Genomic DNA, 26646 nt, shown 5'->3' with positions numbered 1-26646 from the left:
TGGTGGAGTTTGGGGAAAATAGACCTGACATTTGGGAGTTGTAGTTGCTGAGATTTATAGTTCACCTACAATCAAAGAGCATTCTGAACCCCACCAACCATAGAATTGGGCCAAACTTCCTACACAGAACTCCCATGACCAACAGAAAATACTGGAAAGGTCTGATGGGCATTGATCTTGAGCTTGGGAGTTGTAGTTCACCTATCTCCTGAGAGCACTGTGGACTCAATCAATTATGGGTCTGGACCAAACTTGGCACGAACACTCAATATGCCCAAATGTGAGCACTGGTGGAGTTTGGGGGAAATAGTCTTGACATTTGGGAGTTGTAGTTGCTGAGATTTATAGTTCACCTACAATCAAAGAGCATTCTGAACCCCACCAACCATAGAATTGGGCCAAACTTCCTACACAGAACTCCCATGACCAACAGAAAATACTGTGTTTTTTGATGACCTTTGGCAACCCCTCTGACACCCTCTCGCGACCCCCACAGGGGTCCCGACTCCCAGGTTGAGAAACACTGCAATAGATAAACATGGCTGCCAAGTCCTCTCCTTTAAAACAAAACAACAGCTATTTTCCTCCTTTAAAAAAATGTCAAAGAGTGTTGCTGGTGAGACCTACTTTCATGAAGATGGTTTGGAGCTTGCCACAGTTCTTGCCGCAGCAATTGGGTCCGTTGCGGGAATAGAGGACCTCGTGAGCTGGCACCCGGGCAAAGGCTACGCGGCGGTCCCCTTGCAGCATCCAGATGACCACGTCCGGAAGGCTGTTCTGGGGCTGGGAAGGGAGGGAGGGAGGAAGAGCAAAGAGAGGAAGAAAAGGAGGAGAAGGAAGGAAGAAAGGAAAGAAGAGCAATAGGAGGGAGAAAGGGAGGAGAAGGAAGGAAGGAAAGATGGAGGGAGGAAGAGACAGAGGAGAAGGAAGGAAGGGAGGAAGGAAGGAAGGAAGGAAGGAAGGAAGGAAGGAAGAGCAAAGAGAGAGAGAAAAGGAGGAGAAGGGAGGAAGGAAAGTGAAGGGAGGAAGAAGGAAGAGACAGAGAAGAAGGAAGGAAATGGAGGGAAGAGAAGGAAGGTAGGGAAGAAGAAAGAGAGGAAGGGGAAGAAAGGAAGGATGGATGAAGGGAGGGAGAGCAAGGAAAGAAGGAAGGAAAAAAGAAGGAAGGAAAAGAACAACAGAAGGGAGGGAGGTGAAGGAAGGAAGGGAAGAAGGAAAGGCAAAAGGACGGAGAAAGGGAGGAAGGGAAGAAGGAAGGAAGGAAGGAAGGAAGGAAGGAGAAAGAAGGGAGGGAAGAGAAGGAAAGTAGGGAAGAAGAAAGAGAGGAAGGGGAAGAAAGAAAAGAGGGAGGGAAGAAGGAAAAGAACAACAGAAGGGAGGGATGAGAAGGAAGGAGAGAAGGAAGAACAAAGAGAGGGAGAAAGGGAGGAAAAGGAAGGAAGGAAGGAAGGAAGGAAGGAAGGAAGGAAGGAAGGAGGAAGAGAGAGAAGGAAGGAACAAGAATGGAGGGAAGGAAGAGAAGGAAGGTAGGGAAGAAGAAAGGGAGAGAGGGGAAGGAAGGGGAAAGAGGAAAGAAAGAAAGAAGGAAGGAAGGAAGGAAGGAAGGAAGGAAGGAAGGAAGGAAGAACAACAGATGGGAGGGAAGAGAGGGAAGGAAGGAAAGAAGGAAGAACAAAGGGAGGGAGAATGAAAGAATGAAGAATGGAGGGAGAGAGGAGGGAGGAAGGGAGGGAGGTAGGAGGAAGTAAAGAAGGATGGAAGGAAGGTTATTGAGAAATCAGATCTCCCAACAATATGAATTATATAAAATGTGTGAATCGTTATCTGTGGATATATAGGCAGCACATTGGGTATTTTTTCCCTCTTCCTGCAAAGTAAGTTCTCATGAATCTGATTGGAATGTTGCTTCACCACAGCTTGAACTCCAAGGAGCCATGCCCCAAGTCACCACAATCCCCTCACAATGCTCACAGAGCAAACCAGAGATCACCGAAGCAGCCCAGCACCCTCATCTTTGGCCCCGATCCGGATCCCCTTTGGGAATCCTCCAGCGTATGCAACTGTGCCAGGGCTCAATGCAATGGATTCCTAGGAGTTGTCATTCTGCAAAGACTTTAGCTCTTTCTGCCAAAGAGTGCTGATGCTGGCCAAACTACAACTCCCATCATTCCATGGCACTGAGCCATCAAAGTTCAAGTGGTGTCGAACTGCATTCATTTCGCACTATTCCTAACAGCCTACTGGAAAAGATAGGCAACTATGCCTGTCATCACTGTTCCATGTGCTCACAGTTCCTACAAACTAAGTTCTTTCAGAACCAGCACACTAAAACTCAATACAGAATCAATCACTTTGCTACCTGCTCCACTGAAGGTGTAGTATATGCCATCACATGTCCCTGCTCACTTCTTTACATTGGTCAAACCAGCAGAGAAGTCAGGCTCAGGATCATTGAGCACAAAAGTAAAATCGGGAAACATTCCACTGATTCTATTCTGTTTAAGCATTTTGTGGACCTGAACCACAGCCCTGAATCACTTCAAGTACAGATTTTAGAGGTGGTTACTCCACCCAGAGACACTGATTTCCAAACTAAACTTCTACAACGGGAATCCTTCTGGATCTTTACCCTGCAAAAAGAACATCCAACGGAACATCCAAAAGGGTTAAACAACACCAATTCATATGATGGCCTGCATCAAGAGGAGCCTAGTGTCTAGATCTAGGGAAGTCCTGCTCCCCGTGCTCTATTCCGCTTTGGTTAGACCACTTTACCTGGAATATTGTGTCCAGTTCTGGGCATGACAATTCAAGAGAGATATTGACAAGCTGGAATGTGTCCAGAGGAGGGTGACTAAAATGATCAAGGGTCTGGAGAACAAGCCCTATGAGGAACGGCTTAAGGAGCTGGGCATGTTTAGCCTGAAGAAGAGAAGGCTGAGAGGAGACATGATAGCCATGTATAAATATGTGAGAGGAAGCCACAGGGAGGAGGAGGGAGCAAGCTTCCTTTCTGCTTCCCTGGAGACTAGGGTCTGGAGAACAAGCCCTATGAGGAGCGGCTTAAGGAGCTGGGCATGTTTAGCCTGAAGAAGAGAAGGCTGAGAGGAGACATGATAGCCATGTATAAATATGTGAGAGGAAGCCACAGGGAGGAGGGAGCAAGCTTGTTTTCTGCTTCCTTGGAGACTAGGACGCAATGGAACAATGGCTTCAAACTACAAGAGAGGGGATTCCACCTGAACGTGAGGAAGACCTTCCTGACTGTGAGAGCTGTTCAGCAGTGGAACTCTGTTCAGCAGTGGTGGAGGCTCCTTCTTTGGAGGCTTTGAAACAGAGGCTGGATGGCCATCTGTCAGGGGTGCTTCGAATGCAATATTCCTGCTTCTTGGCAGAATGGGGTTGGACTGGATGGCCCAGGAGGTCTTTTCCACCTCTTTGATTCTATGATCCTATGACTGTTTTTTATAACAGAGGAGGTTTTCCCCCAATGTATACCAAACTGATAATGTCACTATCACCTGACCAATGGACTTACTATATTAGTAATAGGTTGAGTTATTTCTATCCTATACTCGCTACAGAATGAAACACTTTGCAGAGATACTGACCAACAAAGACTAGCTGTGAGAATTATATTATTATTATTATTATTATTATTATTATTATTATTATTATTTCATAGATATTATATTTCTTTATGTATAGCATATAATTCATGTCACAATGCAATGCTACCTTTAGCCACTATGTATGTCCCCTTAGGATCCACCTCTCAACAACATTGTTTGTTGTAGTAGAGTGTGCTGAACAAGCTACAACGAGTAGTAGAAGGGCAAAGAGGGCAGCTCAGATGTTGGATCAAGAGCAGCGAAGGAAACGAATTAGGGAAATATTCATAACACCTACAGATACTGAGTCATTCGAAGGGTTCACAGATTCTGAAATGGAGGAGGAGGGAGAGGAGTGTAGAGGTTTGAAGCGGGTTACTCGGGAGCAAGAGTCAGATGAAGAGAGAGAAAGGAAGCGGATCTGTGAAATACTTAATGCTCCAACTGAGGAGGAAGACTTCATGGGGTTCACAGGGAGTGATGGGACTGGGAGTGATGACAGAGAGGAGGATGGGCTAGATTGGACCCGTGTACAAGAGATCAGGGACATATGTACTCAACCTACATCAAATGATGAGTTTGAGGGGTTCTCGGGAGACTGGCAACCTGGAAATACTTGGGGTGATCTAAGTCTTGATAGATGCTGGAAAAGTTGGAGGGACGGGCGGTGGTGAGCAGCTGTGGAAGCTAAAGCAGCTGGGAGTGATGAGGACAGGGTGGAGAGCAGTTCATCATCCGATAATGAGCTATAAGATAAAAGAAGGTATCAAACATTGGGAACTTTGCAGTAGGCAAAGTGTTGTATTCGTGCTGGGGACTTTGTTGCTGCCATTACTCTTGACTTGGGTCCTGGGACTGCAGATTGCTGTGTTACCGTGCTTCTACCGACTGGAATCTTGTAAGTGCTGACTTCTACCTTCTTGCTGAATTCGGATTGTTTTTGGACGACGACGACGACGACATTGTGTTTTGGACTTTTACATCTACTTTTGGACGTGCTTCGACTTTGGACTGTTTCCAGACTACATTTTTGCTTGCTCCCATCTTGCTACATTTGTGTCTGTGACTTTGAAGCAGTTTGCTTGAAGTTTTTGTTATCCCAGATTATATTTCTGTATAATCCGGATTATTCTCCAAGTTGCGTTTTTTGCTTAGCAGTTGCAACAGACTTTGTTTTATTGCTAGACTCACTGAATTAAGGGTTTCTAAGCTATTTTTGTTTATTAATAAACCTTGTTTGGGCCTTTTACTTGTGTTTGGCTCCTTTAAGGCTTCTGGTTCACGACATTGTTGGTGAATTACTTACCTCAAAAGTTGAACCTTTTTTTTTTTTGATAGATGAGCCTTTTTCGATAAATGAGTAAGTAGAGTGTCTGTATATACATTTACAAACTTGATGTAACAAATTGTTCAACTGTATGTGTGTATTCATGATATGTGTTGTTTGTAGACCCAACCGCCTGATGAAGGCTCTTGGGAGTCGAAACCGGTTGCAGGTTGGAGTCGATTTGTGTGGCTACTTGTTGGGGTTCAGCCTGATCTGTGTGAACCTGAGCCCCAATCTCTGTGTGAACCTGATTCTCTGATTGTATTTCCAACTGAGCAAGCCACTGAACATGTATCTCTCCCTGACAGTGTGGAAACTGTTGTTGATGTTGAGGTCCGTGGCAGGGAAAGTGAAACTGAACAGCCGGATGAAAATGTTTTGGAATCCAGCCGTGATAGCTCTCCACCTGGGTTTTTTAATGAGGACCGAAGGGAACAGATAGCTAGAGACAGGAGTGATTCACAGTTTCTACGAAGGTCAAATAGATTACAGGAAAGACAGGCCCAGGCTTCAAAGTCAAGGGGCGTTTCACGGAATAGTTTCTTTGGTTTAGGGGGCCTCCTTCCGGGTGTCTCGTTAGATCAAGCAACGTTTTGGACTGCGGCTGTGCTTTGGCAGAATTCCTGTGTTCCATGGCCGGTAATCCCAGAGGCTTCTAGTTTTCAAGTACATGGTTAGCGAGGGGCTAACAGGTTCCTGGTTCTTGACAAGCTGGAATGTGTCCAGAGGAGGGCGACTAAAATGATCAAGGGTCTGGAGAACAAGCCCTACGAGGAGCGGCTTAGGGAACTGGGCATGTTTAGCCTGAAGAAGAGAAGGCTGAGAGGAGATATGATAGCCATGTATAAATATGTGAGAGGAAGCCACAGGGAGGAGGAGGGAGCAAGCTTGTTTTCTGCTTCCTTGGAGACTAGAACGCGGAACAATGGCTTCAAACTACAAGAGAGGAGATTCCATCTGAACATTAGGAAGAACTTCCTGACTGTGAGAGCCGTTCAGCAGTGGAACTCTCTGCCTTCCCCGGAGTGTGGTGGAAGGAGGCTCCTTCTTTGGAAGCTTTTAAGCAGAGGCTGGATGGCCATCTGTCAGGGGTGATTTGAATGCAATATTCCTGCTTCTTGGCAGAATGGGGTTGGACTGGATGGCCCATGAGGTCTCTTCCAACTCTTTGATTCTATGATTCTATGATTCTTGTATTGCAGTTTTTGGAATTTTGCTCAAGTTCAGAGATTTTCCTGACGGCTGTGTTTCTATTGTGGCTTTTTGACTTTGCATTTGCCTTTCTTTTGTAACCAATTTTTCATCAATAAAAAAGGATTGTTTTTCCTACAGTCCAGTGTGGTGGGTTTAATCTTATGGTCTCGTTTCCTGATCTGGGATGCAACACTACTGGAGTCTACTCGTATGCAATAAAGAATAAGACATTTATTATCATTCAAGGACTATTACTCATAGGAAGGTTTTGTTTCATACTTCAGGAGAAGAACCAGTTGTTTCTGCTTAATGCGAATGTGGCAGCTCTGTGTTTTGTTGATATGTGTATTTGTAATGTATACATTGAGTTAATTTAGATACTTTCACATTACCACAATCAGTGGATTTTGGTCTCCACGTGGGTTACCTCCTCGGCCAGGGCTCTGAGGCGGGAGAGCCAGTCCTCCGCCTGCTCCAGCGCCTCCTGCAGCTCCGCGTCTTCGTGCTTCAGCCGCAGGGCCGCCTGGACAATCTGGAGCAGGTTAGTGGCCCGGAAGCGGTAGAGGTAGTGGTCCAAGTGGGTGCTGGAGGGCTTCTGGGTGGCGTCCGGCAAAGGCTGGCTGGGGACACACAGAGAAGACAACCCACTTAATGTCGGTCCATGGACACGCATCTCTTAAATAGATAACATACAGGAGTTAACAGACCACTCGTATCCAGGGAAATAAACTATACAGGCAGATACTACACCAGTGGTTCTCAACCTGGGGTCCCCAGATGTTTCTGGCCTACAACTCCCAGAAATCCTAGCCAGTTTGCCAGCTGTTAGGATTTCTGGGAGTTGAAGGCCAAAAACATCTGGGGACCCCAGGTTGAGAACCACTGTACTACACAGTGTCAGGTACTTACTTACTTAGGCAATCCCTCATTGTCTGAGTAGGATTTTCTTCCAAGATTGGTGTCCTGGCGATGGGTCCGTAGGTGGCCATGGAGCCCTCTTCTTGACCCGCATCTTCTCCCACAGTGAGGGCATTGGTTTCCAGGTGGAAGGCGGTCCCGGTCGGGGTTGACTTGATGTGCCTTCCTCTTGGCACGTTTCTCTCTTTCACCCTCATAGAATCATAGAATCCTAGAATCCAAGAGTTGGAAGAGACCTCATGGGCCATCCAGTCCAACCCCATTCTGCCAAGAAGCAGGAATATTGCATTCAAATCGCTCCTGACAGATGGCCATCCAGCCTCTGCTTAAAAGCTTCCAAAGAAGGAGCCTCCACCACACTCCCTCTGGGGCAGAGAGTTCCACTGCTGAACGGCTCTCACAGTCAGGAAGTTCTTCCTAATGTTCAGATGGAATCTCCTCTCTTGTAGTTTGAAGCCATTGTTCCATTGCGTCCTAGTCTCCAGGGAAGCAGAAAGGAAGCTTGCTCCCTCCTCCTCCTCCCTGTGGCTTCCTCTCACATATTTATACATGGCCCTCATCATATCTCCTCTCAGCCTTCTCTTCTTCAGGCTAAACATGCCCAGTTCCCTAAGCCGCTCCTCATAGGGCTTGTTCTCCAGACCCTTGATCATTTTAGTCGCCCTCCTCTGGACACATTCCAGCTTGTCAATATCTCTCTTGAATTGTGGTGCCCAGAATTGGACACAGTATTCCAGATGTGGTCTAACCAAAGCAGAATAGAGGGGTAGCATTACTTCCTTAGATCTAGACCCTCCATTCATGCCTCTTCAAATTCTACAGCACTGCTGGTCATAGCTGACTTCCAGTTAGAGCGGTCAAGGGCCAGGGCTTCCCAGTTCAGTGTCAGGTACTTACTTACTTACTTACTTACTTACTTACTTAGGAGATCCCTCGTTGTCCGAGTAGGATTGTCTTCCAAGATCAGTGTCCTGGTGGTGGGTCCGTAGGTGGCTGTGGAGCCCGATTCTTGACCTGCATCTTCTGCATCAAACTACAAGAGAGGAGATTCCATCTGAAGATGAGGAAGAACTTCCTGACTGTGAGAGCCATTCAGCAGTGGAACTCTCTGCCCTGGAGTGTGGTGGAGGCTCCTTCTTTGGAGGCTTTTAAACAGAGGCTGGATGGCCATCTGTCAGGAGTGATTTGAATGCAATATTCCTGCTTTTTGGCAGAATGGGGTTGGACTGGATGATGGCCCAGGAGGTCTCTTCCAACTCTAGGATTCTATGATTCTATGATTCACCCGAAGTGAGGGCATCGGTTTCCAGGTGGAAGGCGGTCCCGGTCGGGGTTGGATTGACGTGCCTTCCTCTTGGCACGTTTCTCTCTTTCACCCTCCATTTGTGCCTCTTCAAATTCTGCAACACTGCTAGTCACAGCTGACCTCCAGCTGGAGCATTCGAGGGCCAGGGCTTCCCAGTTCTCAGTGTCTATGCCAGAGTTTTTAAGGTTGGCTTTGAGCCCATCTTTCAATCTCTTTTTCTTTCCACCAACATTCTGTTTTCCATTCTTGAGTTCGAAATAGAGCAACTACTTTGGGAGATGGTGGTCGGCCATCTGGACAACGTGGCCAGCCCAGCAGAGTTGATGTTGGAGGATCATCGCTTCAATACTGGTGGTCTTTGCTTCTTCCAGCACGCTGACATTTGTCATCCTGTCTTCCCAAGAGATTTGCAGGATTTTTCAGAGGCGACGCTGATGGAATCGTTCCAGGAGTTGCATGTGACGTCTGTAGACAGTCCACGTCTCGCAGGCGTAGAGCAGGGTTGGGAGGACAATGGCTTTATAAACAAGTTCCTTGGTCTCCCTACGGATGTCCTGATCCTCAAACACTCTCTGCTTTTTTCGGGAAAAAGCTGCACTCGCAGAGCTCAGGCGGTGTTGAATTTCAGTGTCAATGTTGACGTCTGTAGACAGTCCACGTTTCGTAGGTGTATAGCAGGGTTGGGAGGACAATGGCTTTATAAACAAGCACCTTGGTCTCCCTACTGATGTTGCAGTCCTCAAACACTCTCTGCTTCATTCGGAAAAAAGCTGCACTCGCAGAGCTCAGGCGGTGTTGAATTTCAGTGTCAATGTTGATGTCTGTAGACAGCCCACGTTTCGCAGGCATATAGCAGGGTTGGGGGGACAATGGCTTTATAAACAAGCACCTTGGTCTCCAAATGGATGTCCTGGTCCTCAAACACTCTGCTTCATTCAGAAAAATGCTGCACTCACAGAACTCAGGTGGTGTTGAATTTCAGTGTCAATGTTGATGCCTGTAGACAGTCCACGTTTCGCAGGTGTATAGCAGGGTTGGGAGGACAATGACTTTATAAACAAGCACCTTGGTCTCCCTACTGATGTCCCGGTCCTCAAACACACTCTGCTTCGTTCGGAAAAATGCTGCACTCGTAGAGCTCAGGCGGTGTTGTATTTCGGTGTCAATGTTGACTTTTGTAGAGAGGTGGCTGCCAAAGGAGAGGAAATGGTCCACAGTTGCGGAAATAGAGTGTTGCCTTCTTCCGTGACGGCTTCATTGTTGGCAGAAATGTATTGTCTGGTGATTATGTCGAAAAGTGAATAGTGGTTGTTAAAGAGCACATTCTAAGGATGATTTCTACCTTTGATTTATTAAAAAAAATTCCCATCCAAACCCAAGTAATGAAGGTGGATCCAAGCTGTTCTTTGGCAGCTGGAGCATCTTTTAAAACCATATTCCTAAACTTTGTTTTAAAACGATCTCTGAGCTCCCTCCGCTGTCCCAAACGGAATTTTGCTCCAGGCTTTGGGGAAAGTCCGCTTTCAGCTTTCCAGATTTGGACCGTTTTATCCATAAAGGCCGTACATACATTTATTTATTTATTTATTTATTTATATTTATGATTCGAACTTCTATGCGGCCACTCCCCTGTGGCTCGGAGTGGCTTACAAGAATGGCTAAAATCGAACACAATTTAAAAGCAATTTAAAACAATTTCAAAACAGTAATATCAAACATTAAAAGCCTGTCGAAACAGACATGTCTTCCATGCCCTGCAGAAAGCTGGTAAGTCCCGCAAGGCATGGACTTCAGGTGGCAGAGCATTCCAGAGCGATGGTGCCACTGCTGTGAAGGCTCTGCGTCTGGTTGCCGTTAGGCGCAAGGTCTTGACACTGGGGACTTCCAATAGATCTTGGTCCTCAGAACGGAGGGATCTCTGGGGTTGGGAGGGGGTGAGGCGGTCCCTCAGGGACATTGGCCCCAGACTGTGCAAGGCCTTCAAGGTGAGTCCCATCCCTTTGAAAGTGATCCGGTGCTCAATGGGTAACCAATGCAGATGCAGTCAGATTGGGGTGATGTGGCATCTCATCGGAATTCCCTTCTGAATTTTGTACCAACTTGAGCTTCCAGATCACCGACAGAGGAAGGCCAATGTAGAGAGCATTACAGTAGTCCACTCTGGAGATGACCGTGGCCTGGATCACCGTAGTGAGGTTGTCCCTGGACAGGGAGGGGTCAGCCGTCTAGCCTGCCGCTAGTGGAAGAAGGCGGTTCGGCTAACGGCGGAGAGAGACCTGGGCCTCCATCCTCAGCAGAAAGAGGGTCCAAAAGGACTCCCAGACTCTTGGCCAACGATGACGGGCATAGTAGCGCCTGGCCATCCAGGGTAGGCAGCAGGATGTCCCCACTGCCCGGTCAACCCAGCCATAGGATCTCCGTCTTCGCTGGATTCACCCTCATCCTGCTGGCACGCAGCCATCCAGTCACGGCCTCGAGGCACTGATGGAAACAATCGGGTACAGAGTCCGGTCGGCTTTCCATCTTCAGCACCAGCTGAGCGTCATCGGCGTACTGGTCACACTCCAGCCCAAAACCTCGGACCAGCTGAGCAAGTGGTCACGTATAGATGTTACACATCAGCTTTGCAAACTATTGTTATGATTCTGCCGCTGGGGTTAGACAGGGTGAAAGGGGTGGATGATGGGCCTTGCCTGAGCCACTCCCCATCCAAGCGCACTCCAAAACCGCTCCATATTTTCCTTCCTCGGGAGTCGGTTCACTTCAGGAAAAACAAACACGGTGTTCCTCCGGAGAACAAAATAACCTTCTCAAGCCAGGAGTATTTTAAGATGCCGCAGAAGGCAAGAGGAGGTTTATTTCGCCTTGAAGGTACTAAATCGCGCACACAGGTTGGCACTTTCTGCAATACATTGCTGAGTTCTTTCAACATCCCACGTCTTGTTTTCTTTCCTACTTTTCACACTCACAAATAGAAACTGTTTTGTGCATTGGGTTGTTGTAGGTTTTTTTGGGCTATGTTCTAGAGGCATTCTCTCCTGACGTTTTGCCTGCATCTGTGGCAAGCATCTTCAGAGGTTGTGAGGTCTGTTGGAAACTAGGAAAAAGGGTTTATATATCTGTGGAATGACCAGAGTGGGACAAAGGACTCTTGTCTTCTGGAGCGAGGTGGGAATGTTTCACTTGGCCACCTTGATTAGCATTTGATGGCTTGGCAGTTTCAAGGTCTGGCTTCTTACTGCCTGGGGGAATCCTTTATTGAGAGGTGATTAGCTGTCCCTGGTTGTTTCTTGTCTGGAGTTCCCTTGTGTCTGAGTGTTCCTCTTTATTGACTGTTACATTAATTTGGCAGTCTAGATGCACTCCAGGATAGATCCACCAGAAGCCAAAGTTGACTTGAAAGTGCATCATGGATGGCAATTGCAGGAAAAGAGATTCCACCTAAGCATTAGGTGGAATCTCACAATTTCTGAGGATCCTTGCCATAGATGCAGGCAAAATGTCAGGAGAGAATGCCTTTAGAACATGGCCATATAGCCCGAAAAACCTATAATAACCCATTAGGAAGAACGCCTTGATGGTAAGAGCTGTTCATGTGATGCTTCAGTGTTCAATGCGGTCTCCTTCCTTCTCTGGAGTTTTGGAAGTAGAGGCTGGATGGCCATCTGTCAGGAGGGCTCAGATTGTGATTTTCCTGTCTGGGAGGAAAGGGTTGGACTGGATGACCTTTGGGGGTATCTTCCAATAGATTTCTGTTGTTGTTGTTGTTGTTGTTGTTGTTGCAGAGGCTAGATGGTCATCTGTCAAGAGGAATCAGATTGTGGTCTCCCTGGATGGCCTTTGGGGGCATCTTCCAATAGAATTCTGTTGTCATTATTATTACTATTATTATTATTACTATTATTATTATGGATGGCTATCTGCTAGGACGGCTTTGATGGTGTCCTCCTGCTTGGCAGAAAGAAGAGGGTTGGACTGGATGGCCTTTGGTTATCTCTTCCAACTCTACTACTACTGTTGTTGTTGTTGGTGGTGGTGGTGGTGTTGTTTATACCCTGCTTTTTCTCTCCACAAAGGAGACTCAATCATCATCATCTTTGTTTGAAGTGATGATGATGATGATGATGGAGCCTCTTTCTTGTTGTTGTTGTTGTTGTTGTTGTTGTTGTTGTTCATACCTGCTTTTTCTCTCCATAAAGGAGACTCAAACTACTTCATCACACTAGTGAATGAATCCACTTTAAATCCGGTTTCTGCCTCCTGCAGAATTCTGGGGTTTGTAGTTTAGTGAGGCTGTTAACGGTTTCTCCTTAAACTACAAACCCCAGAATTCTGCAGGAGGCAGAAACCAGATTTAAAATGGATTCATTCTCTAGTGTGGTGAGGCAGTCAGTCATCATCGTTTTTGTTCAGATTGATGGTGATGGTGATGGTGATGGTGATGGTGATGGTGATGGTGATGGTGACGGTGTTGGTGACGGTGACGGTGTTGGTTATGGTGTTGGTGATGGTGATGGTGTTGGTCATGGTGTTGTGATGGTGCTGTTCATGGTGTTGGTTATGGTGATGGTGATGGTGTTGGTTATGGTGTTGGTGATGGTGTTGGTGATGGTGATGGTGTTGGTTATGGTGTTGTGATGGTGTTGGTTATGGTGATGGTGTTGGTTATGGTGTTGTGATGGTGATGGTGATGGTGTTGGTTATGGTGTTGTGATGGTGTTGGTTATGGTGATGGTGTTGGTGATGGTGATGGTGATGGTGATGGTGATGGTTATGGTGTTGATTATGGAGATGGTGTTGGTGATGGTGATGGTGTTGGTTATGGTGTTTTGAAGGTGTTGGTGATGGTGATGGTGTTGGTTATGGTGTTGGTGATGGTGTTGGTGATGGTGATGGTGTTGGTGATGGTGTTGGTTATGGTGATGGTGTTGGTTATGGTGTTGTGATGGTGTTGGTGAAGGTGATGGTGTTGGTTATGGTGTTGTAATGGTGTTGGTGTTGGTGTTGGTGATGGTGTTGTGATGGTGTTGGTTATGGTGATGGTGTTGGTTATGGTGTTGGTTATGGTGTTGGTTATGGTGTTGTGATGGTGTTGGTGTTGGTGATGGTGATGGTGTTGGTGATGGTGATGGTGTTGGTTATGGTGTTGTGATGGTGTTGGTGTTGGTGTTGGTGATGGTGATGGTGATGGTGATGGTGTTGTGATGGTGTTGGTGTTGGTGATGGTGTTGGTGTTGGTTATGGTGTTGTGATGGTGTTGGTGTTGGTGATGGTGATGGTGATTGTGATTGGGATGGTGATGGTGATGGTGTTGGTTATGGTGTTGTGATGGTGTTGGTGTTGGTGATGGTGATGGTGATGGTGTTGGTGATGGTGATTGGGATGGTGATGGTGTTGGTTATGGTGTTGATTATGGAGATGGCGATGGCAATGATGATGATGATGATGATGATGATGATGATGATGATGATGTCTCCTTCTCTGGAGGCCTTTAAGCAGAGGCTGGATGGCTTTCTACTGGGAAGTCTTTGATGGTGTCCTCCTACTTGGCAGAAAGAAGGGGGTTGGACTGGATGGCCTTTGGGTGCCCCTTCTATGATTCTAAGGCCAGCTCAAGATCTCTCCCTGGACTTGATCCACAATAAAAGCCCACCTCCTCTATGCTGGCTCCCCTCCTTGAGCACAGCAAGGGCTTGCCAGAGGAAGGAAGGCGCAAGAGTGCGCTTGTCCCCCACAAGCCACCCCTTTGGCCACTGCGGCAGCCAACCATGCCTCCTCCGCCCCCATCTCCTCCCCATGACATTGAATTTCTGTTGGAGAGAGAGAGAGAAAGCTCGAGACCTCGTTGGTTCGTTGGTTCCTTGCTTCCCTCCCTCTGGGGAAGCCAAGTCCTGGGATCGGACTCAGGTCACGTCAGGCGCACGCCAAGCCACAGATTTACGACCCTGTTCTGAACAGGAGCATTGTTGCACGAAGGAGAGAGAGGCAGATATAAAGAGCAGGCCAACCGGGCTCCAGGGATATCTCCAAGGGCTTCCAGGTCAAGCCAATGGGATTTTGGCCTGCATCAATAGGAGCCTAGTGTCTAGATCTAGGGAAGTCATGCTCCCCATGCTCTGTTCTGACTTGGGTAGACCACACCTGGAATATTGTGTCCACTTCTGGGCACCACAATTCAAGAGAGATATTGACTCTAAGCTGGAATGTGTCCAGAGGAGGGCGACTAAAGCGATCAAGGGTCCTTTTGCATCCTGAACCTGTCAAGATGCTACACTTGGAGGACCATCATCCTCAAATGACGAGTGATTGCGTAAGAAAGTAAGCATACTGCTTGAATCATAGAATCCTAGAATCCTAGAGTTGGAAGAGACCTCCTGGACCATCATCCAGTCCAACCCCGTTCTGCCAAGAAGCAGGAATATTGCATTCAAAGCACCCCTGACAGATGGCCATCCAGCCTCTGTTTCAAAGCTTCCAAAGAAGGAGCCTCCACCACACTCCCTCCGGGACAGAGAGTTCCACTGCTGAACGGCTCTCACAGTCAGGAAGTTCTTCCTCATGTTCAGACGGAATCTCCTCTCTTGTAGTTTGAAGCCATTGTTCCATTGCGACCTAGTCTCCAGGGAAGCAGAAAGGAAGTTTGCTCCCTCCTCCTCCCTGTGGCTTCCTCTCACATATTTATACATGGCTATCATGTCTCCTCTCAGCCTTCTCTTCTGCAGGCTAAAAATGCCTAGCTCCTTAAGCCACTCCTCATAGGGCTTGTTCTCCAGACCCTTGATCATTTGAGTTGCCCTCCTCTGGACACATTCCAGATTGTCAATATCTCTCTTGAATTGTGGTGCCCAGAATTGGACACAATATTCCAGGTGTGGTCTGACCAAAGCAGAATAGAGCATGAGGAGCATTACTTCCTTAGATCTAGACACTAGGCTCCTCTTGATGCAGGCCAAAATCCCATTGGCTTTTTTTGCTGCCACATCACATTCCTGGCTCATGTTTAACTTGTTCCCCATGAGGACTCCAAGATCTTTTTCACACGTCCTGCTCTCGATCCAGGCATTGTCCCCCATTCTGTATCTTGGCATTTCGTTTTCCTTCCTCTCAGTCCCACTACCGTCTCAAGTGTGGTTGGTGGGGACGAGAGAGAGGGCCTTCTCGGTGGTGGCCCCCCACCTCTGGAACGCCTTTCCAAGGGAAATAAGACAGGCCCCACCCCTCCCCTCCTTTCATAAGAGCTTGAAGACCTGGTGGTTTCAACAAGCCTTTGGAAATGACTCGTTCTAACTCAGCCCTACACATGTGCCGGCAGGACTGAAGACCGACAGGTCGCAGGTTCAAATCCGGCGAGAGGCGGATGAGCTCCCTCTGTCAGCTCCAGCTCCTCATGCGGGGACATGAGAGAAGCCTCGCACAAGGATGATGGAAACATCAAATCATCCGGGCAATGTCCCCTGGGCAACATCCTTGCAGATGGCCAATTCTCTCACACCAGAAGCGACTTGCAGTTTCTGAGGTCGCTCCTGAAATGAGAAATTATTATTATTGCTACATTTTGCTTCCAAATGCAAATCAAGGCCAGGAAGGTCGGGTGAATGAAGTTTTTCACTCTTCTCCTCTACCAGAGTGAAAGAGGGTCAAGGACAACAAGTTAAACATGAGCCAACAATGTGATGTGGCGGCAAAAAAAGCCAATGGGATTTTGGCCTGCATCAAGAGGAGCCTAGTGTCTAGGTCCAGAGAAGTCCTGCTCCCCATGCTCTATTCCGCCTTGGTTAGACCACATCTGGAATACTGTGTCCAATTCTGGGCACCACAATTCAAGAGAGATATTGACAAGCTGGAATGTGTCCAGAGGAGGGCGACTAAAATGATCAAGGGTCTGGAGAACAAGCCCTATGAGGAGCGGCTTAAGGAGCTGGGCATGTTTCACCTGAAGAAGAGAAGGCTGAGAGGAGGCATGATAGCCATTTATAAATATGTGAGAGGAAGCCACAGGGAGGAGGAGGAGGGAGCAAGCTTGTTTTCTGCTTCCTTGGAGACTAGAACGCAAGGGAACAATGGCTTCAAACTACAAGAGAGGAGATTCCATCTGAACATGAGGAAGAACTTCCTGTGAGAGCTGGCATTTTCCAAACCCTTTACAGCTGATAGGCCGAGATACGTTCGGATAGATATGTAGGGCCAGAACCGTTTAGGGCTTTAAAGGCCAATGCCAGCACCTTGAATTGGGCCCGGTAGCTAATCGGTAGCCAGTGGAGCTGGTACAGTGGAGTATTTGTGCTGAAGTCTAGAGTAATAGGACATTTGTGTATTAACAAAGGCAAATCAAGACCAGGAAGGTCGAATTAAAGGTAAGAATCACCTTCAAAGTGGTGATTCTTACCTTTAAGAACTTTTTCTCCCTCCTCCTTCCCTGCAGTGAAAAAGGGTCAAGGTGACACTCTATAAGAGGCACAATCATCTCCAGAAATGGTTGAGGAACTACGAATTTTGCAATTCTGTGCACTTTCTGCAGTGAAAGAGGGTCAAGGTGACACTCTATAAGAGGCACAATCAACTCCAGAAGCAGTTGAGGAACTATTAATTCTGCCCTTCGGTGCACTTTTGCTTCTGCGCATGAATGCAGCAAGACTGTTTTCTGCAAAGGTCTCCTCTCGGGACGAACCTTTTTCCGACGTGGACAAAGCCGCTTGTTTCCCGATTCCCAGGGATTTCCCTCTTTGCTAGGAAGGATGACTCACGGTTTGGGATCCTGGGGAGGGGGGGGCTTCTTGGGGGGCCAAGACACAAAGGCCCCATTCAGGCCAAGCCAAGGCAGAGAGAGAGAGAAAGTGGGGAGGAGAAGCCCAGAGTGGAAATTTATGGCCTGCCTCAAGCGTCACCTTTCCAGCTCCGTGCCTTGGCTCCGCCGAGGGCGCCGGGCAAAAGGAGGGCTTTCTTCGGGAGCGCGGAGCCCGTCCAAGGCAAACAAGCGGGGCGGCCATAACCCCAAGGAGGGGCTCCAAGCCGCACGGGGGGGTGATACCTGCAGTCCGCAATGACCTCATCCATCAGCCGCGCAAGCAGGGCGTCCAACTCGCCGGCGGAGCGTTTGGCTTTCAGGGCCAGGTGGACCACGGCCAGGTTGGCTTCCTAGGCAGCGGGCACAAGAGAGAGAGAGAGGCACGGGTGAGTTACTGTTACAATCCAGAGCAGGGAACGAGGCCCTAAGATAACTCTCCACCACACTTGGCTGTGAAAAACAATCCTTTTTTATTGAAGAAAAATGGTTACAAAATAAAGGAAAAATGCAAGTCAAAAGCCACAGCAAAATCAGCAAACATGAATTTAAATGGACAAAGCAAAACCAAAAGCCTCACTGGGAAATACTGGAACCTGTTAGCAATCCACTAACCGTACTTGATATCCTAGAAATCTTCCCAGACTATGGCCAGGGAACCGGGAGAACTGCCAAGGTCTTCATCAATTCTGAAACGATGCCTGAACTGAGACAGTCAGCCCGGCGGAAGGCAATTAAAACTCAAGAATCGGTTCCGTGAACCGCCCTTCTGTTTTGAAGCCAATGTTTTTAATTCTTGAATTCGGGAGGATCGAGGCAAACTGAGTGATTTACTTCTGTCTTCCCAGATTTGGCCCCTTCTGTTGTCATTACAGTTCCCAGGTGCAGAAGGGAGGGAAAGTTCAAGGTCTCCCTCTGCAACATTCTCAGGAACACTGGTACTTTCATTTTCCAAATCTACAGAAGTTCCTTCCTCACTCATTTCAGGAACATTGGCATTTTCCAAACCTACAGCAGTTTCTTCCTCACTAATTTCAGGAGCATTGGCATCAAAAGGTACATTTCCATTAGCATCAGTAAATATACTTTCATTAGCATCAGGAGGAACAAACAGAGAATCAGGTTCAAGTTCAAACTCAGGCTGAACCCCAACACTTTCCACGGCAGGAAAAAGGACGTGCGCACGTACAGCATGAGTGACAACAACAACAGGATATGAGAAAGGGATCTCGGAGTCTTAAGGGACCACAAGATGGACATAATAATAATTATTATTTATTTATTTATTTATTTATTTAGCAGTTTTGTATCCCGGTCTTCTCACCTCTGTTCGAGGGACTAAGCCAGTTTCCAACATCAATTTTACATGGGTTGTTGTCGGTTTTTCCGGGCTATATGGCCATGTTCTGGAGGCAATTTTTCTCCTGACGTTTCGCCTGCATCTATGGTAAGCATTCTCAGAGGTAGTGAGGTCTGACTTCATTATAGAATCATAGAATCATAGAATCAAAGAGTTGGAAGAGACCTCCTGGACCATCATCCAGTCCAACCCCTTTCTGCCAAGAAGCAGGAATATTGCATTCAAAGCACCCCCCACAGATGGCCATCCAGCCTCTGTTTAAAAGCTTCCAAAGAAGGAGCCTCCACCACACTTCAGGGCAGAGAGTTCCACTGCTGAACGGCTCTCACAGTCAGGAAGTTCTTCCTCATGTTCAGATGGAATCTCCTCTCTTGTAGTTTGAAGCCATTGTTCCATTGCGTCCTAGTCTCCAGGGAAGCAGAAAACAAGCTTGCTCCCTCCTCCTCCCTGTGGCTTCCTCTCACATATTTATACATGGCTATCATATCCCCTCTCAGCCTTCTCTTCTTCAAGCTAAACATGCCCAGCTCCTTAAGCCGCTCCTCATAGGGCTTGTTCTCCAGACCCTTGATCATTTTAGTCGCCCTCCTCTGGACACATTCCAGCTTGTCAATATCTCTCTTGAATTGTGGTGCCCAGAATTGGACACAATATTCCAGATGTGGTCTAACCAAAGCAGAATAGAGCATGGGGAGCATTACTTCCTTAGATCTAGACACTATGCTCCTCTTGATGCAGGCCAAAATCCCATTGGCTTTTTTTGCTGCCACATCACATTGTTGGCTCATGTTTAACTTCCTCCCCACGAGGACTCCAAGATCTTTTTCACACGTACACTGCTCTCGAGCTAGGTATTGTCCCCCATTCTGTATCTTTGCATTTCATTTTTTCTGCCAAAGTGGAGTATCTTGCATTTGTCCCTGTTGAACTTCATTTTGTTAGTTTTGGCCCATCATCTCTCTCATCTGTCAAGATCCCTTTGAGTCCTGCTCCTGTCCTCTGGACTATTGGCTCTCCCTCCCAATTTGGTGTCGTCTGCAAACTTGATGATCCTGCCTTCTAGCCCTTCATCTAAGTCATTAATAAAGATGTTGAACAGGACCGGGCCCAGGACGGAACCCTGCGGCACTCCGCTCATCACTTCTTTCCAAGATGAAGAGGAAGCATTACCTCTGAGGATGCTTGTCATAGATGCAGGCGAAACGTCAGGAGAAAAATTGCCTCCAGAACATGGCCATATAGCCCGGAAAAACCTACAACAACCCATGGATTCCAGCCATGAAAGCCTTCGACAATACATCAATTTTACAGACCGTCATTAAAACATCATATTCTAAATCACACTAAAACATTAAAATAGCCAAATACAATCATATAATTACAATGGTCAGTCGTCATCAAAAGTCATTATTCGTCATCATCCATCCATATCACAGGATCATGGCTCATTTGTCGAATGCCAATCCCCAAAGCCAAGTTTTCACCTGTTTCCTGAACGTTAAGATCGAAGGGGCAGTTCTGATCTCCAGTGGAAGGGAGTTCCAGAGTCGAGGGGCCACCACCGAGAAGGCCCTGTCTCTCGTCCCCACGAGCCGCGCTTGTGAGGCCGGTGGGACCGAGAGCAGGGCCCCTCCAGATGATCTTAGCAATCTTGATGGCTCATAGGGGAGGATACATTCGGAGAGGTAAACTGGGCCGGAGTCGTTTAGGGCTTTATAGGTTAACACCAGCACTTTGAATTGTGCTCGGAAGCTAATTGGCAGCCAGTGGAGCTGGTGTAACAGCGGAGTGGTGTGCTCCCTGGACCCAGCACCCATTAATAGTCTGGCTGCCAAGCATTGGACTAGTTGGAGCTTCCGGGCAGTCTTCAGAGGCAACCCCACGTAGAGAGCTTTGCAGTAGTCTATACGGGATGTAACCAAAGTGTGGACCACCGTAGCCAAGTCAGACTTCCCAAGGTACGGGCGCAGCTGGCGCACAAGTTTTAGTTGTGCAAATGCTCCCCTGACCACCACTGAAACCTGGGCTTCCAGGCTCAGCGATGAATCAAGGAGAACTCCCAGACTGCATACCTGAGCTTTCAGGGGGAGTGTGACCCCGTCCAACACAGGCTGTCACCCTATGCCCCGTTCGGCCTTTCGACTGACCAGGAGTACCTCTGTCTTGTCTGGATTTAGTTTCAATCTGTTGTCCCTCATCCAGTCTGTCACAGCGGCCAATTACCGGTTCAGGACCTGGACAGCCTCCTTAGTAGCAGGTGGGAAGGAGTGACAGAGTTGGACATCATCTGCGTACAGGTGACATCGCACCCCGAAACTCTGGATGATCTCTCCCAACGGCTTCATGTATATGTTAAACAACATGGGAGACAGTACTGAACCCTGCGGGACTCCACAGAACAATGGCCGAGGAGTCGAGCAGGAGTCCCCTAGGCTCACAATGAAAGCGATGACTGCTTTGCTGGGAAGTGAATATCAATCATGGCTTCATAATTTTGGCCTGCATCAATAGGAGCATAGTGCCTAGTTCTAGGGAAGTCGTGCTCCCCATGCTTTATTCCGCTTTGGTTAGACCACACCTGGAATATTGTGTCCAATTCTGGGCACCACAATTCAAGAGAGATATTGACTCTAAGCTGGAATGTGTCCAGAGGAAGAGGGTGACTAAAATGATCAAGGGTCTGGAGAACAAGCCCTATGAGGAGCGGCTTAAGGAGCTGGGCATGTTTAGCCTGAAGAAGAGAAGGCTGAGAGGAGATATGATGAGGGCCATGTATAAATATGTGAGAGGAAGCCACAGGGAGGAGGGAGCAGATCAAGGGTGTGGAGAACAAGCCCTATGAGGAGCGGCTTAGGGAACTGGGCATGTTTAGCCTGAAGAAGAGAAGGCTGAGAGGAAACATGATGAGGGCCATGTATAAATATGTGAGAGGAAGCCACAGGGAGGAGGGAGCAGATCAAGGGTCTGGAGAACAAGCCCTATGAGGAGCGGCTTAAGGAGCTGGGCATGTTTAGCCTGAAGAAGAGAAGGCTGAGAGGAGATATGATGAGGGCCATGTATAAATATGTGAGAGGAAGCCACAGGGAGGAGGGAGCAGATCAAGGGTCTGGAGAACAAGCCCTATGAGGAGCGGCTTAAGGAGCTGGGCATGTTTAGCCAGAAGAAGAGAAGGCTGAGAGGAGATATGATAGCGATGTATAAATATGTGAGAGGAAGCCACAGGGAGGAGGAGGGAGCAAGCTTCCTTTCTGCTTCCCTGGAGACTAAGACGCAAGGGAACAATGGCTTCAAACTACAAGAGAGGAGATTCCATCTGAACATGAGGAAGAACTTTCTGACTGTAAGAGCCGTTCAGCAGTGGAACTCTCTGCCCCTTGAGGAGTGTGGTGGAGGCTCCTTCTTTGGAAGCTTTGAAGCAGAGGCTGGATGGTCATCTGTCAGGGGTGATTTGAATGCAATATCCCTGCTTCTTGGCAGAATGGGGTTGGACTGGATGGCCCATGAGGTCTCTTCCAACCCTATGATTCTATGATTCTATGAATCACTGGCTTATTGTAGATTCCAGACCATTCCGTCATGGTCATTAAAGCAGGAGATCACACCGCATTCATTTTGCAGTATAGATGCTCCCCCAGTTGAAAAGGATAATATGATGATAGGGATACTATGGTTCCATCTACACTGCGAAATGAATGTCGTTTGACCTCACTTTACCTACCATGACCCAAGGCTATGGAATTCTGAGAGTTGTAGTTTGGTGAGGAGATGGAAGACCTTGTGAAACTGCAACTCCCAGAACTCCATAGCATCGCATCAGGTTCAGTTAAGGTGGTGCCAAACTGCATTCATGCCGATGCACCCAATTTCATGTACCTCGTGCCCTCCCATGTAAGACTCCACTTCCTCCATCCTCGCACGTTTTCACACTCACCAGCCGATCCGCGGCACCAGAGAGGAGGTTCTGCACGTCCGTCCGGTGGCTGATGTCTTCCCAGTACGAGGAGAGGACCACCACGGGCTTCACGTTGCCCCAAGGCAGGTAGTAGTACTGGCAGCCTGGAGCAAGGGATTGGGAAATAAACACCTGTGATATAGGTGACAAGACCCATGTGATAGAGAGCAGGTCCTGGTGACATCATCACATGTAATGCATGAACGTGGTTGTGGAGGGAACGCCTTCCAAATGTTTAACAAGGAAGGAAATACATAGAGTAGACTCCCAGTGAACCCCTGGCAATGGGTAGGTGCCAGAAGGAGGAGAAGAAGAAGGAGAAAGAGGAGGAGATGAGGAGGAGGAGGAGCAAAAGAAGGAGGAGGAGGAGAGGCAGAAGAAGAGGAGGAGGAGGAGGAAAACGAAGAAGAAGTAGAAGAAGAAGAAGGGGAAGGGGAAGAGGAGTAGGAAGAGAGGAGGAGGAGGAAAAGAAGATGAAGGAGGAGGAGGAGGAGGAGGAGGAGAGGTGGAGGAGTAGGAGGAGGAAAAAGAAGGAGGAGGCGGAGGAGGCGGAGGAGGCGGAGAGGAAGAAGAGGAGAAGAGAAGGATGAAAGTGAAGAAGAAGGAGAAAAGGAGGAGGAGGAAAAAAAGGAGGAGGAGGAGGAGAAAAAAGAAGATGAAGAAGGAGAAGGAAAGGAGGAGGAGGAGGGAGGAGGAGGGAGGAGGAGGAGGAGGAGGAGGAGGAGGCAGAGGAGGAGGAGGAGAAAAGGAGGAGAGGAAGAAGAAGAAGAGAAGAGAAGGATGAAAATGAAGAAGGAGAAAAGGAGGAGGAGGAAAAAGAAGGAGGAGGCGGAGGAGGAGAACAGGAGGAGGAAAAAGAAGATGAAGAAGGAGAAGGAAAGGAGGAGGAGGAAGAGGAGGAAGGAGAAGGAGGAGGAGGAGGAGGAGGAGAAGAGGTGGAGGAAAAAGGAGGAGGAGGAGAGGAAGAAGAAGAGGAGAAGAAGAGGAGGAGAAGAGGAGGATGAAAAAGAAGATGATGAAGAAGGAGAAAAGGAGGAGGAGGGAAAAAAGAGGAGGAGGAGGAGGAGAACAGGAGGAGGAAAAAGAAGATGAAGAAGGAGAAGAAGAAAACGAGGAGGAGGAGGAAGAGAAGGAGAAAAGAAGAAGAAGAAGAAGAAGAAGAAGAAGAAGAAGAACAACAACAACAACAACAACAATGTATACTCTCAGTAAACCCCTGGCAATGGATAGGTGCCATAATACGATTAACAACAACAACATGGTACACTCTCCATGAACCCCTGGCCTCCATATTATGGTAGATGTAACAACAACAACAACAACAACAACTGGTGGTGCAGTGGGTTAAACTTCTGAGATGCTAAACTTGTTGAACGGTTCCAGGTTCTAATCTGGGGAGCAGCGTTCTTGTGGAATTACAAAGAAAAGAAACACTCCGGAGATGGGGAAAGGAGAAGAAATAAATATATGAATTATAGAGATTGTATTTTGTAATGAAATGGAATGGAAATGTAATAAATATATATATGTATATATGTATGTATTTAGAAAACCAACAATTGGAGGATAAACCTCCAAAAGCGTTTGGATGAATGCCAAAGCTCAAGTGTACTTTTTCTAGCAATACAAATTCAGAGGCTGTGATATAAAAACTCTGCCAACTGCGACCAAGACTCTGCAGTGTTTCAGAGATCGGAACTAACTCCTTGCCTTTGAGACAATCCATCCCATTGCACAGCTGGACGAGGAGGCTGTGAGAGGATTGAATTCACGTGCCTACCTAGCAGGGGTGTTGTGTGTGTTTTACTGTTTCTCTCTTCCACTGTCGTAAACACAGTGCTTACCATCGAATACGGCCCGGCTGTACTGGGTGGCGGAGGCCAAGGGCAGGCAGGTGTTGTCGAACTTGTTGCCGTAATTCCCGATGCTGACCTCGAACTGGATGGCGTCGTCCACGTCTTGCAACATGGTGGCCGAGTAGAAGGTGGCACAGAGGCAGAACTTCCTCCTCCGCAAGTACTTCTGCGTGGAAAGAGAAAAGAAGGGGCAGGAAATCACAAATCAGGGATGGAGCGAAGGGCAAGAAGACACCTAGAACTCTGGCAGAAGCAAACTACAGAATTGTGCTGGAGGATCTAGGAAACACCTAAAGGCAAGATATATATATATTTGTCGTATACAGGTAAATGAAACCGTGGGTACTAGTCCTGTGGATACAGAGATCATACCATATAGCATTATTTATTTATTTATTTATTTGCATTATTTCTACCCTGCTCATATCAGCCTGGAGGCGACTCAGAGCGGCGTACACAATCGGCACAATTCGATGCCATAAAAATACATACATTGATAAGCAAAAGAACCATTATAGTGCAATTAGACATCAGACAGTGCATAATAACAATATTAAAAGCTAAAAACTATATCCTCTCATTCAAGTCCTTCTCCGTTCCATCGTCTTGGGTCTCTCCTGGGTCATTTTCCAATTCAAGTTTGTCTGTTTATTCGGAGGTTCCGAATGCTTGCTTGAAGAGCCAAGATTTTACTCTTTTCCAAAAGGTCAGGAGGGAGAGGGCTACTCTAATATCCCTAGGCAGGGAGTTCCACAGCCAAGGGGCCACCACACAGAAGGCCCTGTCTCTCGTCCCCGCCAGATATGCTTGCGAAGCAGGTGAGATTGAGAGCAGGGCCTCCTCGGACAATGCCAAATTCCTGGAGGGTTCGCAAGAAAAGATGCATTCGGATAGATAAGCTGGGCCGGAACCGTTTAGGGCTTTATAGGCTAAAGCCAGTACTTTCAATTGAGCCCAGTAGCAAACTGGCAGCCAGTGGAGCTGTTTCAGCAGAGTGTGTATGAACCCACACGATCTCTTCGATCATCTGGAGAGGTCCTACTCGCACTCCCACCTGTATCGCAGGCACGATTGGTGGGGACGAGGGAGAGGGCCTTCTTGGTGGTGGCCCCTCAACTCTGGAACTCGCTTTCCAGGGACATCAGACATGCCCCAACTCTGGCAGTCTTTAGGAGGAGCCTGAAAACGTGGTTGTTCCAGTGTGCCTTCCCAGAATAAGGAAATACCCTCAGCAATATGTCCCTAAATGCACTTTATCACTGATTTAGGATTGTCTGCGCGCCCCATCTCTACCTGAAAGCTCTATCCCAGTTATATCCTACCTTGTCCATGTCCAGCATTATTATTTTTTAAATTTTAAATTATTGCATTTGGCCCAGCCATAGGTTTTAAATGCTTGTTGTTATTGTTGCTGTCTATTGTTTACTTTTGTTTATGAGATTTATTTTAACTGTTTTGCACTGATTATTTTGTTATTGCCTTTGTTTTGTTGATGTGCTGTGGGCTCAGCCTCATGTAAGCCCCACTGAGTCCCTTGGGGAGATGGTAGTGGGGTACAAATAAAGTATTATTATTATTATTATTATTATTATTATTATCTCTTCCTAAAGAGGCAGAGGGCATTGGGTGGAGCATTTCTGACCTCAACGCGCAGGATGTCGTCCGCAGGAATGGCCTCCAGCTTCTGCTCGACATGGTCCACCAGCTTGGTCTCCAGCTCCACCAGCAACCGACCGCGGTAAGCAACGCCTTCCCCCTGGCAAGGAGGAAACAATGGCATTAGGAACCCTCGGCCTCCAGGAAGAATTCGCTTCATCCAGAAGGATTATTCGGGAGTAGTGACCACTTACATTGAGTACCACTATCTAAACTGTTTGGCACCACCATGACTGCCATGGTTCTATACTCTGGGATCTTAGAAGTTGTGGTTTTGCAAGGTCTTTAGCCTTAGGTTGCTGTGAGTTTTCTGGGCTGTATGGCCATGTTCCAGTAGCATTCTCTCCTGACGTTTCACCTGCACCTGTGGCGAATGCTTTCTATGATTCTATTCTGTTGGAGGTGCTTTGAATGCGATTTTCCTGCTTCTTGAGGTTATTTGCTATCTCAGCCTTGTTGCCACTGCGAGGAATTTTGCCACTATAAGAGAGATACTCTGTGGCACTTGTCTCACAATCCTCTGCATATGGGGGATGGCAGGTCATGCAGGACAGGACTGGATGTAAAAGTTGGCTACGTTGCACTGTGTAGTAGCGGCACTGCAATAACACGTGTTCTATTGTTTCTATTTCATTTCATCCACAGGGACGTAGTCTTTGGGCGTAAGGGATTCCAGATAGTCTG

General features: G+C 47.5%; 1 protein-coding gene across 8 annotated transcripts in view; it reads right to left on the bottom strand.

The window, feature by feature from the left end:
• DYSF (dysferlin) overlaps positions 1-26646 on the bottom strand; it is a 284587-nt gene that overhangs the window by 167656 nt on the left and 90285 nt on the right. For all 8 annotated transcript variants that reach the window (XM_067468433.1, XM_067468436.1, XM_067468437.1 and 5 more), the window contains 6 exons: positions 25949-26062; positions 24295-24472; positions 22430-22554; positions 17385-17491; positions 6560-6752; positions 628-783 (listed from right to left, as the gene is read on the bottom strand). In XM_067468433.1, coding sequence (XP_067324534.1) covers positions 628-783; positions 6560-6752; positions 17385-17491; positions 22430-22554; positions 24295-24472; positions 25949-26062 — 873 coding nt within the window. The remainder of the gene's footprint in view (positions 1-627; positions 784-6559; positions 6753-17384; positions 17492-22429; positions 22555-24294; positions 24473-25948; positions 26063-26646) is intronic.

Source organism: Anolis sagrei, chromosome 5 (assembly GCF_037176765.1).
Source record: "Anolis sagrei isolate rAnoSag1 chromosome 5, rAnoSag1.mat, whole genome shotgun sequence".
NCBI lineage: Eukaryota > Metazoa > Chordata > Lepidosauria > Squamata > Dactyloidae > Anolis > Anolis sagrei.
The sequence above is the reverse complement of the archived record's forward strand: the minus strand, read 5'-3'. Positions and strand labels throughout refer to the sequence as shown.